Source organism: Panthera onca, chromosome D3, assembly GCF_046562875.1.
Source record: "Panthera onca isolate mPanOnc1 chromosome D3, mPanOnc1 haplotype 2, whole genome shotgun sequence".
NCBI lineage: Eukaryota > Metazoa > Chordata > Mammalia > Carnivora > Felidae > Panthera > Panthera onca.
Window position 1 is genome coordinate 40,577,927 of NC_138350.1, and position 20,973 is coordinate 40,598,899.

A 20,973-nucleotide genomic window follows, 5' to 3' on the forward strand; every position below is an offset into this window, starting at 1 on the left:
TTAGTAAGCAATATCCTACTGTTCTTTCTTATCTGTTCTTATCTTACTGTTCTTCCTAATGTTCTTCTCATTTCCAAATAGCTCGGAACAAGAATCCATATCTAGGTATAAACTAAAATTTACTTTTTAAAGTGCCAGGCAGAGAAATCATGAAAACAACACAAACTTTAGATTTATCTTTCAAAAAAAAATTTTTTTACATTTATTTATTTACTTTTGAGAGACAGAGACAGAGCACAAGTGGGGGATGGGCAGAGACAGAAGGAGACACAGAATCCGAAGCAGGCTCCAGGCTCTGAGCTGTCAGCACAGAGCCTGACGTGGGGCTCAAACTCACAAACCGTGAGATCATGACCTGAGCCAAAGTTGGATGCTCAACTGACTAAGCCACCCAGGCGCCCCTGGATTTATCAATTTAAAAAGTAAACATTTCTTTTTTTGTTTTTTTTTTAAATTTATTTTTGAGAGACAGAGAGAGGGCACGAGCCGGGGAGGGGTGGAGAGAGAGGGAAAAACAGGATGCGAAGCAGGCTCCAGGCTCTGAGCTGTCAGCACAGACCCTGATGTGGGGCTTGAACCCATGAACAATGAGATGGCCCGAGCCAAAGTCGGATGCTTAACCAACTGACTGAGCCACCCAGGAGCCCCTAAAAAATAAAACATTTCATTTATCTAAAATAAGTGAAATGTAATCATTTAAGTCTCAAATGTTATTTTAACAGAAATATTTTATTTTTAAAAAAATGTTTATTTGAAAGAGAGAGAGAGAGAGAGAATGAGAGGGGTAGGGGCAAAGAGAGAGGGAGAGAGAGAATCCCAAGCAGGCTTGCACCCCTTAACAAAAATATTTTAGTAAAACAATTCCATATTACCTGGTCTCTATCCCTTCCTTCAGGGCTCTGTTCAAATTACATTATCAGAAAGGCTTTTGCTCAAATGTAGCCCCCCAAATTTCTTAATCCTCTTACTTTATTTTTATTCATAGCACTTTTTATTTTTTAATATTTGTTTATCATTTTTGACAGAGAGAGAGACAGAGACAGAGCATGAGTGGGGCAAGGGCAGAGAGAGACACACAGAATCTGAAGCAGGCTCCAGGCTCTGAGCTGTCAGCACAGAGCTTGATGTGGGGCTTGAACTCACGGACTGTGAGATCATGACCGCAGCCAAAGTCAGATGCTTAACTGACTGAGCCACCCAGACGCCCCTATTCATAGCACTTATTACTACCTGACATATTTATTCACTTTCATTGTGAGCTCAATGAAAGCAGCTGCATCCCCTTAGGACCTAGAAGAGTACTTGGCATTTAGGAGATATATATTACATTTAAGATTTCTTACTAATGAATCAGGAAATAATTTAAACTACTCCAATTTGTAATACGGTAGCTCTCTAGGGAGTACTAAGATATGTAGCTCTATTTGTCTTTATACTAAATGGTTTTAGAGGTAGTTGCTTCTGTTCTTCACTAACATTTTATTTATCTAAATGAAAACAGCTTTCACAAGCCCATGCACTTCATCACGTCTTATTGCAGGGAGAGTAAATGTGTGGCACATTTATTCTTTCTACAGCCAATTAAGACAGTGAAAACTGATAACACCTTTTCCTGATGAGCAGATGCAGGCTCAGTGTCTATCTCAACATAGATCCAGAAGGCTACAACCAGCCAGAGATGGCATGCGGAATAAAAATAAGTTCAGAAAAAAAAGATGATGGATAAATGTTTACATTGAGCTGTTACATTCTGCTATCATTCTTTAATCTCTCTCTTAGTACCCTAAGGTTTTCTGGTCTATGGCCTACTCTGGCCCTCATTAGATCATTGCTTACCTATTTCCTAAATAATATTCTTCTTTAAAAAAAAAAAAAATTCTTCTTTTATCCTGATCTTCCAAATAAACAGTATTTATACAGCTAATTTTAGCTAGCTAAACTTAAGAGTTCACCTGGTCCAGAGATTCATAACCTCCCCTTTCCCACATAGTGCTTGAGAGAAAAAATATATTCGTTAATGTATGTTGAAGGAACTCATTTCAGATTCACTGATGTGGTCCAACAACACCTCACTTTATTAATAAGGAAACTGAGGCTATGAGAGGTTAGATAACAGGTTGAGGTCACACAGGTATGCAATGGCAAATCCAGGGTTAAAATATAGGTTTACCAAATTCTAGGTTCAAAGACTTCTGGGATCACCACTATAGTCTACTTCTTATAAATGTCTATGCTTCTCCTTGACACACAGGACAGAGATTCTGTAGAGGATAAGGAGGATGAGAGAGTACAGATAGGCAAGGCAAAACAAAAATATGGTGAAATAGGGCTATAAAAGGAGACAATGTTTACTGCTCATGCTGAACTGTCCATTCCACATTAAAAATTACATATGTAGGTGTGTAAAATACAGATTTTTAAAAATGTAAAATAGTTAAAACCTGACAAAGAAACTATTGTATTATGCCTATAATGATAACATACTTTATAAGGTGACCAGGATTAAAAACTAGTATTGTCTTGTTGGGCAAAAACAGCTGCTTTCTTTGAACTACTTTTTTTTTATTTTAACAATAGCAGTAAATATATGTAAGAAATAATGTACTAAGGAGAGTGTTTGAAGTAGTAGAAGAGAAAACCTCATTACTTTTGGAACAAAACAGAGATTAAATTTTTCTCAGTGAAATATAAATTTTAGTACTATAACTACTGTATAGATATAGATAAACAAATATTAGGGTAGACAACTTCAAACCAAAATTTAATTTTGAAACTCTGTAGTCTGTTTTTTTCCATTAAAAAAAAAAAGAGAGAGAGAGAGAGGGGCGCCTGGGTGGCTAGGTCAGTTAAGTGTCTGACTCTTCATTCTGGCTCAGGTCATGATCTTGAGGTTCATGAGTTTGAGCCCTGTGTTGGGCTCTGTGCTGACAGTGCAGAGCCTGCTTAGGATTCTCTCTCTCCCTCTCTCTGTGCTCCTCCCTGGCTCGTGCTTTCTCTCTCCCAAAATAAATAAACTTAGACAGACAGAGAGAGAGAGAGAGAGAGAGAGAGAGAGAGGCCTTAGAAAGACATGTTTTACTACCTTTTCTTAAAAAAGAGCCTTACCTTACGTATTTTTTTCTTAGGAATGTAATAGTGTATATAGCAAAAAAGATCACTTTGGAATTATTTGATAGGAAAACATTTGGTCCCTAGACAACTTGTTAACTTATTGTTTTAGAATACATTGGTGTCATGTCCATAAATTATGCTGAACCATTAAGAAAAAGTTCACGTCTATTGAGAGTTACATTAAAAAGTAAGAGAGGGGCACCTGGGTGGCTCAGTCAGTTAAGTATCCGACTTCAGCTCAGGTCATGATCTCGGAGTCCATGGGTTCAAGCCCTGCATTGGGCTCTGTACTGATAGCTCAGAGCCTGGAGTCTGCTTCAGATTCTGGGTCTCCCTCTCTCTCTGCCCCTCCCCTGCTCACATTCTATCTCTCTTACTCTCAATAATAAAAAAACATTAAAAAAAAGTAAGAAAAATAGTGCATAGCTAAGCAAGGCAGAAGTATGGAACATTTATAAGGGACTGCCAACAAAAATAAGGACAGACTTTAATTATTATCTAGAAATTCATATGGTCAATGAGCCCACTTTTTCAACATTGTTGGCTAAAAGGATAATGTACTACCTACAAAATTGAAATAAAGTCAAATAATTTGGTTGTGGTAAAGTTTGAGAGTGACTGTCGTTACTGAATCTGACAGAAATGTTTAAATCCTGTTATTGCATTTGACACTGTTAATTCCTTCCTGACTCTTCCTTTCTCAGCTTCTATCTTCTTGACCTCTCTGGCTAGTCCTCAGTCTCTTTTAGGCTTCTCTTAAGGGAACTTCGTCCTTCAAGATGCTGGTGCTCCCTTCTTCCTATGTATTTTTCCTTGGTGAATTCATCTACCCTTATGGCTTCAATCACAATACATACTGAGTTTTACTTAATCTACATTGCAAACCTACATTATTTTATCCTGAGGTTCAGATACATAATAGATTAGTAGATATTTTCACTTGCACACCCCATGGACATAACAGGTCAGCATACCATTTCCATTCCTGACTGGCAACTTCTATTTCAGAGTGAGTTTTACTATTGCTTGTCCCATTGCTCAAGCCAGACACTATGAATGTATCCCTTTTCTTTCATCGAGTCTTATTTACTCTACCTAAGTAGTCAGAATCCACCTACTTCTTTGAATCTCCACTAATACACTCTAAATTCAGCTCATAACTTCTCACCACATTGCTGCCAAAGATCCTTATCTGTTTTGCTCCCTTCCAATCCATTTTTCACATGACCAAAAACAAGATCTTTCTGAAATATAGTTATCTGTTTAAAAATCTTAAGGGCTTTTTGGAACTTCTAGGATACAGTCCAAACTTTTAAATAAGAAAAGAATCTTTATCATCTAGTCTATACTTTTTCTCTTGAGTCTTTATCTGTTGCTACGTGTCCCTATCCCTTGTTATTAACCTGCAGCCATATGAAAAGATTCTGATGCCAGAGGCCATCATGCTGTTTGCTGACTCCCCTAACCTTGCCAAGATAACTCTTCCTTATACTTCCCAATTCAGTTCAGGTGTTATCTCCAGCAGAGAGCCCAACATGGGCTTGAACTCATGAACTGTGAGATCATGACCTGAGTTGAAGTCAGATACTTAACTGAATGAGCCACTCAGGCACCCTCAAGGAAGCCTTTCTAAAAATCACCTCATACATCTCCCCACACCACACACACTACATCTGGGTTAGGCATACTATATGCTTCCTCAGTACCCCATGCAAACGGGGTCTGATCTCATGGTAGAAAAATATTGACTAGATTGGAAGTTTCTCAAGGGGAGAGTGGAGTCTGGCTTCTTCTAAGCCCAGCTTCTTCTAAGTGGCACACAACAGGTGTTAAATAAATGTTTGAATAGTAAATAAGTAAAGGAAGAATGGACTCACATTGAATGAAAGGCACAAGGTTTATGAAAATTATTTTCATGGCTTTAGAGACTTTTATTTCTTGGTTCACTGCTAAAAAACATAGTTAACTTAAATCTGACTGAAAGAAATTGGGGTGACATTTAGTAAAATGTCAATGCAAAAAGTTTTACCTTTTTAGCCAATCTATTCTACCCACTCAGTTTTTCTTAACAGGGATAGGTCTTTACAAACTGTCAGCTCTGAGTTGCCACTCTGAAAATGGTATGACATACCGCCTCTTTGCCTCTGGCATATTTTAGCTCTTCATTCCACAATTGCTGTTGTTCAGCCTCCAGGTCTTTGGTTAATTTATTAATAGTCTGCTGCAGTTCATTCCTTTCATGATTTATTCTCTCAATGTCTGCAACTGAGTACTTCTGGTTATCAACAATATTCTGTAGGCGAGTATTCTCCTGTTTCATTGTCTCATATTCTAGTTCTGCATTGAAAAAGAATTTAAGTTCTTTCAATTCATACAAAGAAATTGATGCCATTATTTAATAGAGTTGATTAAGATTTCTAAATTTCCAAGTTATGTATATATATATTTTCTCTTCTCTTTGGGGGGGGATAATTCTATTTGATCTCACTTTGTTAATAACATTCCTGAAAGATGGTACAATTAAAGTTTTATGTTAGGAACATATTTCCCTATTGGCTTGCTATGATTTTCAGAAAGTGCTATATGAAAAAAATATGGCCCCACACATAATGATTAAGATTGAGAATTACTACACTTAAGAGGGATAGACTGCTGGTATTCAATTCAAATGCTTTTAATACTCCTGTATGATTCTCTTCAGTAAGTCAGAAAACCCACCAGTTTTTCACAAACAACAAAAAAAAAATTTGTATTTAAATACATCACTTTATTCTTGTTTCACTGACATTTTCAGTAGTTTTATCAGATATTAAGTAACTATAATGGTTAAGTTCTTGCTTTGTCTATTTACCAAAATTTGTAACAAAAAATGACTATATTGTACTAAGACAAAATGGTACTTACAAACAGGAAATGATCATGAAAGAGAAAGAAGTTTTCAAACTTAAAATATTTGGGGTTATACAGAATAGTGTTTTCTAACCTTTTGTTATTCATAGCTTATAAAGAATATGATAGTACTTTTAAGCAGTCTGGGATAGGTGGATGAGGAAGTTCACGACCAAAGGGGCCACGAGAATCACCCCAAAGGCTGACAGGATCAAGATCTTGGCTTTGTTATAACTCAGTTGTAGCACTATACTTGGAAAGCTCCAATCTGAGCTCAAAATAAATTAATAGCTGGTTTAAGTAAAATTTGTTATATTTATCACAGGAATCTGCACAAAAAATCCACAATGTACATTATCCATACAGTTTAAATAGGTCTCTTTCATTCTTGGCCACAAATGACTTTAAATAATCAATAAAGTTAAAATACTCAGAATAAAAACATTTTAGATTAAGTTATCAAATTATCTCAAACTAAGTCAATCTGGAATGGTAAATGATTGCTAAAGTATCTCTCTCACCTCTTCAGCTTGTAATTATTGGAAAAAAATTCTCACAAGTAGAAAGTATGAAAATTGTCTTAATTAAATACCAATGAGGAAGACAGAGTATTAATATTATAAATTATTGATTTAATTACAAATATTGCTGTAATAAAAAATTAGTCTATGGCTTCTTGTCATCACGGAGAACAAACATTAGGGACCAAGTGTAAATTATTTAGAGTTGGTTTAGAGCAAATCTAATATATGTAATTAGAGTTTGGAAAAAAATAAACTGATTAAACAAATACCCCAGATAAATATTATCCTTGACTTGACAGATGGTCAATATTCCATAGACTAAGAAATAAATCAAATATCCTAAGGACTAGCTACACAAATCCTATGTGGGAAAGACACAGCCTGTAAAATCCTACAAGAATAAAACTGAAGCAGGCAAACACCTGGAAAAAATAGCACAGTAGGTCCACAGAGTTATTCATTTGGTAAAGTGCCATCCAATGGCTCTGCCGTTTATGGATACCTTTCTTTGCTCTCCTTCTGGCACTACAGAACTATCAATCAATTCATGTGTCACAGTATTATTAGAGTTTTATGACTGATATGTGCTTATGAAAACAAAGTTAGGAACACACAAGGATATAAACAAACGTTCTTTAGTTGGGCTCTTCCTTACAGAGAATTATAGTAGTTCCATCTTTTCATCTTACTTTGCAATCAGCTTAAGCTGCCAAGTAGCTTAGGAGGCAGTGATGGATCATAAGATAATTGTAGTAGACTGAAGCCAGCAAAGATTAAAGAATCTGGTTTACTAATTACAAGGTGGAATAGAATAAATATTTATATCAGGTAGTATATGTTCTTAAGTTAGGTCCCTCTTTGCTTCAAAAAAATCAGACACCTGAAAACACGTTAGAAGGTATAGTAGGTTGACTAATTAATGGCCACCCAAAGTTATGTAGTCCAAATCCCTGGAATTTATAAACATTTCCTTATTTGGAAAAGGGGTTTTGCAGGTATAATTACATTAAGTATTTTGAGATGAGATTACCCTGGATTATCTAGTGGGTCCTAAATGCCATCACAAATGTCCTTAAAAGATAGAGGCTGAGAGAAATTAACATAAAGAGAAGAGGAGAGACAGATACACAGAAGAGGCAATGTGAGGATGAAGAAGAGACTGGAGTGACATGGCCAAAAGTTCAGGAATGCCAAGAACAACAGAAGCTGGAAGAGATGAGGAATGAATTCTCCCCTAGAGTCCTTGGAGGAAGCTTAGCCATGCTAAATTTTGGACTTCTAGCCTTTAGAATTGTGAGCCAAAAAATTTCTATTGTTCTAGTCCACCAAATTTGTGTTTTTTTTTTTTTGTTTTTTTTTTTTTTTATAGCAGCCTCAGAAAACTAATACATGTAGAAGGCACTGAAAACTTGGTAGCCTGCTATAGCCACTCACCATTAAAGGAAAAAAGATATGGATGACAAAGCTCTCTCTGCATGTGATAAACCCCAGGAAGTCCACATTCCAGTCTGAATGTCTTCTTTTAGCATTCATTGGTTGTACTTACCTACTCTAGATATTTCTTCATCAAGACCATTCAATTTCTGGTCAAGAATGGCTGAATGAGACTCCAAATTGCTCATGTATGCCTGATATTTTTGAACATCTGCTTGTAAGGAAGTTTTCAGTTTTCTCAATGACTCTAGACGATTCTTTAAAAGAAAAGAACATATTATTCTTATTGATAACCATTCCATACTTTAAAGTGACACAATATTATTTAAATTCATCTTAGAGAAAAGTATATTACATTTTCCTTTCACTTTTAGAGGAAGTCAAAAGAACTAAAAGGAAACTTTGGCATTCCTACCTAATTAAGATGTACTTTTCAGGAAGTCAGTTTGGGATACAAAAAGTCAAGGGCCAGGATGAAGGAGCACAAACATTTAAAATCTGGTATTTTACAGAATAGTCTAGGTAGTTCAATAATATAATACACAAAATAAAATTAGATATCTGGATATTATCATTTAGCTTTTAGAAAACCCTAAGAATATAATATATTATATAAACCCACTTAACACCATTCCCTTTTCATTAACTACATAACTCAGGCTTCTTGTAAATAGTGTTCCCTAGAGGTGTGTAACATGGGGACCTTGTTCAAAAGATCTTTTTGGTCTTATGTAAGTAGGTTAGACTCTTTCATCATATTGTGAACACCATTAGCACAAGACTGATCAATCACAAGGGAAAACAAAGCTCTAGAGACACCAAACATGTTTTCATGGGGAGTTCTGTCCAATGTAAAAAAAAATTAACTTTTAAGAAGCTTATTTTGCTATTTATTTATATCTTAGGGAAAGAAATAGCTGGCACTCTCTAAGGAAATCCAAAAATCCAAAAGAGCTAAGTATATAAGCCCACTGATAATAAGCATGTTTACTAACCGGTTCTTTTTCTCTTTCTTGTTCCAATCTTGCAATCTGTTCATTCAATGCTTTGTTTTTTGCTGCTAATGATTCCAGCTTGGAAGCATCTACATTAAATAAATCCTCTGGAGAGAAAACCCCAAAACTTAGTGAGATCTCAATTCTGTCTAGAAACATTTTCCCCCAGGTTTTCACCACTGGTTTCTCCCTCACTTCCTTCTAGACTGGTCAAAATACTACCAGTGAAGGATATACTACCCTCTAAAATAGCAAACCTTTCCCTTTACTACACTGTCTATTCCCTTACCTTGCTTTATTTTTCTTCATAGTACTTGCCACCCTTTGGTTTACAGTTATTTGATTATCATCTCTGTTAGAGGTAGCCTCATAGAGCAGGGATTTTCTCTTATTCATGACTGTATTCTCAGTGCCTAAATGGTGGCTTGCCCAATGTAGGCATATAATAAATACCGTTTGAATAAATGAATACTATTAATTGGCTTAACTAATTATAAAAAAAACCCCAAAAACTTCACTAGATGCTTTTTATATTAGATCACTGTGAATTTTCCTCTTTTAAAATGAAACATCATTTACCTTGGTCCCTTTCTTATGTTGGACAAGTTGAAGTTGTCCTGTTACTTCAGCAAGATACATCCCATGGCAACATAAGGGAAATGCTTTCAACTTTTCTGCCAGTAGTGGCAAGGTGATATTCTCCTGTTTGGATTGATTCCATTGGATTCCACTGATTCCATTAAATTTATCTATTTTACCCACAGTTCTACTATTTTATATACAAGACTATGTCAATAAAAGGAAAGAAATGTAAAAGAATACCTCTGGAACATTTTAGAGTTAGCTAGTATATACTGAATGTCACTAGATTATCACTGAGTGGAAAAATAAAGAATTTTTTTCTTTGGAAATATAATGGCCCATTAATTTTAATTACTCAAACAGTAAAGCAAGAATATTATAGGGATATCACAGGAATAACATTTGGTGATTACCTTCTGTGTTCCTGGTAGTGTGTTTGATACTTTATGTACACAGCCACCTAATCTTGCAAAACTTTGTTAGAGAGGTTAATTAATTTGTTAAGGTCACATAGGCAGGAAGGGGTTTTGCCTCAGGTCTGACTCTAACATCAGCATTCTTTCAGCTTAACTAGCTTTTCTCCATCAAAGAAACAATGAAGACAAAAATCAGTAGGCATCCAAACAAATTTAGAATAGCTCATCTAAACACTGGGTGTGGTTAAATAAGCTATAGCTCCATGAATAGAGTTTAATACATGACTAAAAGCATGCACACTAGGAATGAGAACACTTACTCAGCTTTGACTGCAACTCTGTGTTCATCTCTTCAAAGCTGTCGGCACCAGTCATGAAACTCTCATAGCATTTTATGGTGTAGTCCAAAAACAACTGATTGGGTTAAGCAGATTTTAGAAAAAGCCATTATTCTCTATTTAGTGTGTTCCATTTTTCTAAGTGGGAATTTAAAGTTGAATTAAAAAAAGAAAGGTCAAGACTACTAAGTAGTTATATGAACTCCTATAAATGAGACACAAACCTAGGATATATAATTATGTTACACAGACTTGCTTAGTCTGCTGTTTCTAATGTGAATGAGAATGAAAAGAACACTTAAATTTGGATAATGGTGATTTTTAGTAAAGAAACCACACCTTCAGAATTTTGAGGTCAAATAAGGAAGCTTATTAATAAACGTAATTCAGGGGTGCCTGGGTGACTCAGTTGGATAAGCCTCCGAGTTCGGCTCAGGTCATGATCTCATGGTTTGTGGGTTAGAGGTCTGCGTCAGGTTCTGTGCTGACAGCTCAGAGCCTGGAATGGAGTCTGCTTTGGATTCTGTGCCTCCCTCTCTCTCTGCCCCTCCCCCCCTTCTTGCTCTGTCTCTTTCTCAAAAAAAAAAAAAAAAAATTAAAAAAAAATAAATTCAACATAAAATGCACATTTATCTTTAGGGGTAGATCATCCCTATGAATGAACCTTATGAAAAAGGTAAATGAATTGATGATCACCTAGGTACAATCAAACTGACAATGTCTAGCTGTGAAAATCAGAATGAAGGCTATAAATACACTGTTACTTCAGTCTCAAAAGTGGCATGGTTAGTAGAGATCTAAACAGTAGAGTACTAGAATCCTTAATATTTATCCAAAAGAAAGTAACACTACAGTTTGTAGTTATGTGGTGCTTTGGTCACTCTGAAGATGCATACTTTGTTAGGAGGTGAGGATGGCTGATCAGAATTTTCCAAAGCCTACATGAAAGAAATATCCCTCAAGACAAACCAATTCCCTTTGCGTGGATTCTCTAATTAAGCAACCTTCATATTATTTGGTTGATATAGAAAGGATACCCTGAATAGCATTCTTCTAACTGGAAAGGTATACCACTAATGATAAATTAATACATTTTCATTCTCTTTCAGATCAGTCTCTTATGAATTTGGTGACAATGAATCAGTTTCTTTAAGCTTGGTCAATTTTGATTTTGCAGATTAAAAAAACAAATTGAATTTCTGCAGTCAAATGCTCTGCCAGTAACAAACTGAGTTTCTGGATCTACAAAGCTGAGGCAAAGAATCTGGTGAAACTAGATATTTTGATAACCCTCTTTAATTAAAAAATAGCACTTTATAATTTCCAAAGTGCTGCTTTGTATATTGTCATCTGAAATAATAGCTAAAAGAGTGAAAATACCTTTTACTGGTTTAACCTTTAGGATAAATATACAAAAATTAATATTTAATAAATGCTGTAATTATATTTGGCTTGAAAACTGAGGTACAACTAAATGTAGTGCAGTACACATATTGCAACATGGGAGGAAAATTCTCTCAAGTAGGATCAAAGGCTTTCTAACTGTTTCACCAGCAGGCGTCATTGCTGAACCAGTAAAAGGCAGGGTTACTCTCTGTTTAAAAAAACCCCAAAACAAAAAAACTCAGATACCTCTTTGAACTATTTCCCAGGTAGAAATAAAAGATGAAACTGAAGTTCTTGCCACTTTCAAGTCAAATGCTCAAAGAGCGTAGGTTAGAATTAGAAACAGAAAATAGTTTTTCTTCTTAGGGACCTGCATGGTGATCTTTTACATGTACTAGGGCACATTAATGTTTAATTTCAATATTATAAACTATTCCTTGGAGTTGGTATTTGCTCCATTTACACACGTAAATTTGCTTATTTTAGGAAACAGGGTGGGGTTAGTTACATAGTTTCGGTTCCAATAAAGTATGGTTTGGGAACCAATTTTGGCCACCTGTTTACTTTTATCTCAACCCCTTTTTGAAGTGATAACTCAGATCTAAGTGGCAATATGGTTAACTAAAAAGGCCAAAACAAAACAAAAAACCTACAATGTAATATTTTAAGACTCAAAGATTATGCTTTGTATTGGCAAAGAATTATATTAGATTTATGTTGTCAGTAATGATATCTTCATTCTAAAACATAAAGAAATATTACATCTATACATAAAATAATGTTATGATTTACTTCTAATTTCATTGCATTTTTAACTTAGTTAACATTTCAATTTCCTTTTTTTTTTTTTAATACTTATTTTTGAGAGAGAGAGAGAGAGAGAGAGAGAGAAAGAGAGTGAGTGTGCACTCGAGCATGAGCCAGGAAGAGGCAAAGAGAGGGAGACAGAGGATCCGAAGCAGGCTCTGTGCTGAAGCCCCAATGCAGTGCTTGAACTCACGAACCATGAGATCATGACCTGAGCCGAAGTCTGATGCTTTACTAACTCAGCCACCCAAGAGCCCCAACATTTGAAATTTCTATGCCTACTTAGTTTTAGAAATTACAATGTGATTCCAAGAGTAAATCTATTAATATTTGTTTGCTTATTATTTATTTATAAATGTTTGTTTATTTTTGAGAGAGAGAGAGAGCACATAAGAAAATGAGGGGCAGAGAGAGGGAGAGGGAGACAGGATCCAAAGTGGGTTCTGTGGAGATCCAATGTGGGGCTCACACTCATGAACCATGAGATCATAACCTAAGCCTAAGTTGAATGGTTAACCGACTGAGTCACCCAGGCACCCCTCTATTAACATAAAAAAAAAAAATCAGTTTTAGAAGTTTTTCAGGAAGCAAAAAGACAACTTATACAAAAGACTAATTTCAATAGTGACACAGTTAATAATACCAAGATAACTCTCAAGTTTGTGGTACCTTATTATGCATAATTCCATCTTCAGTTTCTTCTCCCCAAGGCTGTCCATCATCAAATAATGGTGAGCTTTCTTTCATGGCAGTATGTAACTGATAAGTACACAAGCAACATATTTAAGTTGATAAAGGTTAAGAGAAAAACACATAGTTTTCATGTTTTGACAAATTTGTTTTAGTGTCATTTTTAGAAGGATTTGAATTACTGCATGAATGAAAGTCTCTTGAGACGTTATTTTATTGAGCCTTAAAATATAATCCTTTTGATATTTTAGTAACTAAATCCATTAGGATTAAAAAAGGATGGATTCCACATTTAGTTCTATAAAATATGCTGATCTTTATGCTGCTATTAATCCACTGAAAGCATATACACACATTTTAATGCAACTCTGAGAATCTAAAAAAAACTTGCCAAAGGTGAACCAGAAAGATTATGAATTCAAGTTTGGTGCTTACATATCAACAACAGACTCCTTTGGTATGTATAAATCTGAACTTCAGATTGATTATAATAGAAAATCTTTAGAAACACAATTGTTAAAGCTTGAAAATGAAAAATAGAGAACACATTATAGCAAAATATTCAGGTATTTATAATTGATAAGCTAAAAAGAAAATGGCTAAAAATTTTTAAGGCAAAGAAATTCCATTTTGGAACACGTGTTTTTATATTTTTTGTTTTCTGAGAGAGAGAGAAAGAGAGAGCAAACGAGTGGGAAATGGCAGAGGGAGAGAGAGAATCTTAAGCAGGCTCCACGCCCAGTGCACAGCCAATTGTGGGGCTGGATACCACGACCCTGAGATTATTACCTGAGCTAAAATAGAGTCAGATGCTTAACCAACTGAGACATCCAGGTTCCCCTATAAGTTGTTTTAAAAATATAACCTTCCAAACATGAAAAATACTCTAGAAAACATAAGTGAATTTGCTATAAAATATAAAGATATAAATGTGTATCTAGTATAATGCACACTAAGCTTCTAAGAAAAGGACTATGCATTAGGAATGTAAAAGAATGTGGTTTCTGCTAAAAATATTTCATTAGCTTTTCTTATCCTAGGACTTACACACCAGATTCCTGAGCGAGAATATTGTTCTTAGCCCAGAGCTGCTTGCTGTATCTACACCTTTCCTATTCCAAAGGCACTCATAAGACTTTTTTTGTATATCTAAGATGGATGTAGGTGAGCTCTATCAACTCATCCTTTACTTCTTCCTTTGACAAGGTCTCAAGTGACAATCAGATTTAACTAAATCTGAAAGACACGTATAGCAGAGCCCAAGATTAAGAACAGAATCTTCTACCTTGTCATTGGGGTAGATAAAGTGTTGTCATGTCAAAAGTCCACGTGAATATTGTTGATACTCTGCAAAGTTCAAAAAGACCCTTATACAGGGACAAACGACTCTGCCCAGGCAGGGGAGTTAATCACTGCTCGGTTGTAGCTCCTAGCCCCATCTGACCAGAAAGCCTAGCTGGGACACCTGAAAAGCTGTTTGGCTCAGAAACACTTAGAATTAAGAGCCTGGAAGGCAGAACTGATCATGCACAGAGGAAGCTGGTGACCTCATTTGGACAGAAAACTTGGGGCATGGGTTGGCTTAAGTGAAGACCACAAAGAGCCTTTGGGGTCTGTTCTTCTGCTCTGCTCAGGCAGGGGAACTTATTCACGACCCCACCCATTGCTAGTGTAGCTTCTGGCCCTGGCCAACCTGAAAGCCTAGCTGGAGCACCTACATAATAACTGCCTAGCTCAGGAGCATGTGAAGAGAGCTTGGCTGGGGCTTTGTTCATTTGCAGAGCCAAGCCAGCAAACCTAGTCTGGCCAAAGGTTTGCCTGATTAGCTACCCAAGAAGAATCCTGCTGGCCTTGGGGTCTGTTCTGCCTCCTTCTTCTACTCTGGTAGGGAATCTAATCCACAGCCCTGCCCACTGATGACTACAGCCTCCAACCCTCCTAACCAGAGCTCATGGAAATCTCAGTAGCCCACAAAGCCAAATACAGCCTCTGGTCCCACCTAACCAGAAAACCTAACCAGAGCACCTAGTAGTATATTTAGCTCACCCTGTAACTCTGATTACAGTGGCACTGGAGTAGAGAATCTGACTGGTTGTCCTACCATCTGCTGGGATGGTGGCCTGTTAGGCCAGGGAACTTAGAGCATAGTCCTGCCTAGTTTGATCCCCAAACAAGAGTCTTTCCAATCCTGGGGCATGTATATGCCCCCCTTCCCCCCTTCCTAGGCATGGAATCTAAGTTGCTGTCTTGTCCAATGCTTTTTACACTCTTCAGCCCACCTGACCAGGAAACCTAATAAGAGGATATGTGAGGCTGTGTAGCCCATCCTACAGCCCTACTGACAGTGACACTTGAAGAGACAGCATAGCTCATGGCCTTCCTTGTATGTAGACAAAAATCAGTGGTAGCCTCTTCTGTCCAGGGATTTCAGCACATACTTATACCATTGGTTTCAGATCCCAAACAAGCCATGGAGGCTTTGGGGCTATTCTCCTGCCCCACCAAAGCAGGGAAGCTAATTTTTAGCACTGCCTACAGCTGAGTACAGTAGCTGGTCCCAACTATCTAGGAAGCCTGACCAGGAAATTGTGGAGCCTACCCTATAGCTCCACTTGGACAGGGAACCAAGCCAGCAGTCCTCTCTAACTGTTCTCAGACAGCAGCACTTCCCTCTCTCCCCTATCCTCAGAGCATGGACAGTGACCTTTCCCAAAAACAGACCTTGATACAAATCCCACGTTTATAAGGACACATCTAAAAACCCAATCTGAGCTGACTGGTAAAGAACTGTCTCTGCCAAAGAGATCCTCTCAAGTGTGGAAGAAGAGACCACTTACTCAAATGTGCAAGTACCATCACAAGGAATCAAGAATCATGAAAAATAAGGTAAACATAGCACTACCAAAGGAAATGAATAAAACTCCAATAACTGACCCTAAAGAAATGGAGATCTATGAACTAACTCAGAATAATCCTCTCAAAGTGGATTAGTAAACTATAAGAACACAGAGCCAACTAAACAAAATTAGAAAAATGATACAAGAGAGGCGCCTGGGTGACTCAGTCAGTTAAGTGTTCAAATCTTGGTTTTGCCTTGGGTCATGATCTTGTGGTTCATGGGTTTGAACTCTGTGTTGGGCTCTGCATTGACAGCATGGAGCCTGATTGGGATTCTCTCTTTCCTTCTTTCTGTCCCTCCCCTGCACTCTCTCTCAAAATAAATAAACATTTTTTTTTTTTAAAAGAAAAACATGTGGGGCGCCTGGGTGGCTCAGTCGGTTCAGCATGCGACTTCAGCTCAGGTCATGATCTCACAGTCTGTGAGTTTGAGCCCTGCGTGAGGCCTTGTGCTGACAGCTCAGAGCTTGGAGCCCGCTTCAGATTCTGTGTCTCCCCCTCTCTCTCTCTCTCTCTGTCCCTACCCTGCTCGTGCTCTGTCTCAAGGATAAATAAACATTAAAAAAATAAATAAAGAAAAACATTCAAGAACAAAACAAAAAATTCAACAAAGAAACAAAAACTATAAAAAAAATTAAACAAATGATAGCTGAAAAAAAAAAACAACTTATCTAAAGAATTAAATAGAGTTTCAAAATCAGAGTTGACATGCAGAAGAATCAGTGGGCTAGAAGACAGAACATTTGAAATTATCCAGTAAGAGAAGCAGAAAGGAAAAAGAATGAAAAAACAGTGAAGAAAGACTATGGGACTTATGGGTCATCATCAAATGATACAGTATCTGCATTATGGGAATCTCAAAAGGAGAAGAGAAAGAGAAAGGGACAGAAAGTATATTTATTTTTATTAAAAAACCATTTTTTTAAACTTTATTTTCAGAGAGGTGGAGACAATGTGAGTGGGAGAGGGGCAGAGAGACAGAGGGAGAAAGAGAGAGAATCTCAAGCAGGCTCTGCACTGTCAGCAGAGAGCCCAATGTGGGGCTTGAACTCAAGAACTGTGAGATCGTGACCAAAGATGAAATCAAAAGTCAGATGCTTAACTAACTGAGCCACCCAGATGCCCCATCAAAAAATATATTTAAAGCAATAAGAGGTGAAAACTTTCCAAACCTGGGAAGAGAAATGGACATCCAGATCCATGAAGTTCAAAAGACCCCAAATAGGTTGAACCCAAACTGGGCTATGTTGAAACATATATTGAAAGGAAAAAAAAGGTCAACCCCAAATACATTATCTGGCAAAACTGTCCTTCAGAAATGAAGGAGAGATATAGGCTTTCCAAAACAAAAGCTAAGGGAGTTCACCACCACAAGATCTGCCTTACAAGAAATGCTAAAGGGAGTTCTTCGAGTGGAAGCAACAAAATGCTAATCAACATTGTAAAAACATATGAAGGTAGTGTAAAACTCACTGGTAATGATAAACATACAAAGTCTGGTTTTCTAATATGGTACTGTGTAATTAATTTACAACTCTAGTTTAATAGCTAAAAAACAAATGTGTTAAAAAGAACCATAACTAAAATAATCTGTTATCGGAAACACAATATAAAAAGTATGTAAACTGTAACATCAATAACCTAAAATGTAAAAAGAGAAGTGAAAGTGTAAAGTTTATGAAGTTATTGAAATTATCACTTTAAAATAGAATGGTATAGTTTTAAAGATGTTTTATGTAAGCCTTATGATAACCACAAGGAAACAACACAAAGTAGATACATAAAAAATGATAAAGTCAAAGCACGCTGATACCAAAGATCATCAAACTGCAAAAGAAGATAGTAGAATAAAGACCAAGCAGAACAACAGACCTACAAAACAGTCAGAAAACAATTAAAGAAATGGCAATAGGTCCTTACCTACCAATAATTACTTTAATATTTGTTTATTTTATTTTATTTCATTTTTAATATTTTTGAGAGACAGAGAGAGAGAGAGAGAGAGACATAGTGTGAGCAGGGGAGGGTCAAAGAGAGAGGGGACACAGAATCTGAAGCAGGCTTTAGGCTCTGAGCTGTCAGCACAGAGCCTGATGTGGGGCTTGAACTCACGAACCATGAGATCATGACCTGAGCCAAAGTTGGACCCTCAACTGAGTGAGCCACCCAGGCACCCTCCGCCAATAATTACTTTAAATGTAAATGGATTAAACTTTCCAACCAAAATACACAGAATGACTGAATGGACAAAAAATAAGATTCAAAAATATGCTGCCTACAAGAGACTCAATTTAGTTTTAAAGACACAGACTGAGAGTGAAGGGATGAAAAAAGATATACCAGACAAAATAGACTTTAAAGTAAAAATGGCAAGAAGAGACAGTGAAAGTCATTATATAATGACAAAAAGGTCAATTCACTAAGAAGATAAAACATTGGCCCCTGGTAGGCTCTGTGCTGACAGTGTGGAATCTGCTTGGGATTCTCTCCCTCCCTCCCTCTCTGCCCCCACCCCAACTTGTGCACTCCCTCTCTCTCTCTCTCAAAATAAATAAATAAACATTATAAAAAAGATAAAACATTTGTAAATATTTATGCAAACATTGGAGCACCTAAATATATAAAGCAAATTCTATCAGAACTAAAAGGAGAAATAACAGCAACACAACAGTTGGAGACTTTAATACTACACTCTTAACAATGGAGAGATAATCCAGACAGAATAAATAAATAGCAGTTTGAAAACTCTACAGACCAAATGGGACTCAACAGACACTTACAGAACATTCTATCCAACAATAGCAAAATATACATTCTTCTCATGAGTACAAGGAAAATTTTCTAGGAGAGAATATGCTACATTACAAAACAAGTCTTAGTATGATCAAGTATCATACCAAGTATCTTCTCTAAATATGAAACTAGAAATCAACAACAAGAGGAAAACTGGAAAAGTCATGAATACATGGAGGTTAAACGTCACTCTCCTGAACAACCAATCTATCAAAGAAGAAATTAAAGGGGAAATGAAAAAGTATCCTGAGACAAATGAAAATGGAAACACAGCATACCAAACTTATGGGATGTAGCAAAAGCAATTTTTAGAGGGAAGTTTACAGCTATATAAGCATATATCAAGAAAACAGAAAGATCGCAAATAAAGAACCTAACTTTATACACCTCAAGGAAGTAGAAAGAACAGAGCAAAATAAATTCAAAGTTAGGAGAAAAGAATCAATAGAGTAGAAACAAAGAAAATTGAGAACAAGAAAACAATAGAAAAGATTACTAATACTGAGTTGGTTCTTTGAAAAGATAAACAAAATCAACAAACCTTTAAGCTAGACTAACCAAAGAAAAAAGAGATGAATACCTAAACCAACAAAATTATAAATAAAAGAGGAGACACTAATACTGGTACCACAGAAATACAATGGATCATAAAAGGCTACTGTGAACAACGTATGGCAAAAAAATTAACAACATAGAAGACAGATAAATTCTTGGAATCTTACAACCTACCAAGACTGAATCAGGAAGGAGAATATCTGAACAGGAAAACAGATCAATTATTAGATTGAATCAGGACTCTAAAATCTCCCAATGAAGAAAAGTCCAAGTCCAGATGAATTCACTGGTGAAATTTACCAAACATTTAAAGAATTAATGCAAATCCTTAGAATCCTTTGAATGATAGGGAATAATCCCAAAGTTATTCTTTAAGGTCAGCATAACCCTGATACCAAAGACAGATGAGGACACTATAAGAAAACAGGCCAATATCCCTGCTGAATATAGATGCAAAATTCTCAATAAAACATTAACGAATTTGGCAGTACATTAAAAGGATCTCACCATCATCAAGTATGATTTATTGCAGCATGCAAGGATGGTTCAGCATGCATGAATCAATAAATGTGATATAACTCATTAATAGAATGAATGAAAAAAATCATAATTTCAGCAAACGGAGAGGCAGCATTTGACAAAATTTAACATCTGTTCATGATAAAAACTCAGCAAATTAGTTATAGAAGAATTGTACCTCAACATAATAAAGGGCATATATGAAAAGCCCACAGCTAACATCATACTCAATGGTAAAAGGTTGAAAGTTTTTCCTCTAAGTTCAGAAACAAGACAAAGGTGCCCACTCTCAACCACGCCTATTCAACTTAGTACTGGAAGTTCTAGCCAAGAAAATAAAACAAGAAATAAAACGCATTAGAATTGAAAAGGAATAAGTAAAATTATCGCTATTTATAGATGACATGATTTTATATATAGAAAATCCTAAAGACTCCATAAAGAACTGTTAGACCTAACCAATGAATTCAGTAGTGTTGCAGGACATAGTATTAAAATATAAAAGTCAGTAGCAGTTCCAAATACTAATGGCAAATTATCTGAAAAAGAAAGAAAACTACACCATTGACAATACTATCAGAGCAATGAAATAATTAGGACTGAATTTAAATAACAACGTGAAAGACCTCTATGTTGAAAACTATAGGACATTGATGAAAGAAATTGAAGACACAAATAAATGGAAAGATAATCCTGTGTTCATGGACTGGAAAAATTAATATTGTTAAAATGTCCATACTACCCAAAGCCATCTATAATCTATAGACCAATGCAATCCCTTTCAAAATTCCGATGACATTTTTTTTTTTTTAATTGGGGTAGAGAAACAATTCTAAAATTTATATAGAAGCACAGAAGACCACAAATACCCAGAGCAATCCTAAGAACAATGTGGGAGACATTATACTCTTTCAATTTCAAGCTATCTTATAAAGATATTTACAATACAATGAAATTAAAAACACAATAGAGAAAAAAGTAGAATTTTTTTTTTTTTTTTTTTTCAAATCAGAGACTAAAGGAGCCATCCTAAGTC

The 20,973-nt window shown here is 36.1% G+C and overlaps 1 protein-coding gene across 1 annotated transcript in view; it reads right to left on the reverse strand.

Moving 5' to 3' along the window:
* The window catches only part of NDC80 (NDC80 kinetochore complex component), a 62,535-nt gene that overhangs the window by 33,578 nt on the left and 7,984 nt on the right, over positions 1-20,973 (reverse strand). The window contains exons 7-11 of the mRNA XM_060613374.3: positions 13,152-13,241; positions 10,272-10,365; positions 8,954-9,060; positions 8,071-8,215; positions 5,243-5,448 (exon numbers count right to left, since the gene is read on the reverse strand). Coding sequence (XP_060469357.2) covers positions 5,243-5,448; positions 8,071-8,215; positions 8,954-9,060; positions 10,272-10,365; positions 13,152-13,241 — 642 coding nt within the window. The remainder of the gene's footprint in view (positions 1-5,242; positions 5,449-8,070; positions 8,216-8,953; positions 9,061-10,271; positions 10,366-13,151; positions 13,242-20,973) is intronic.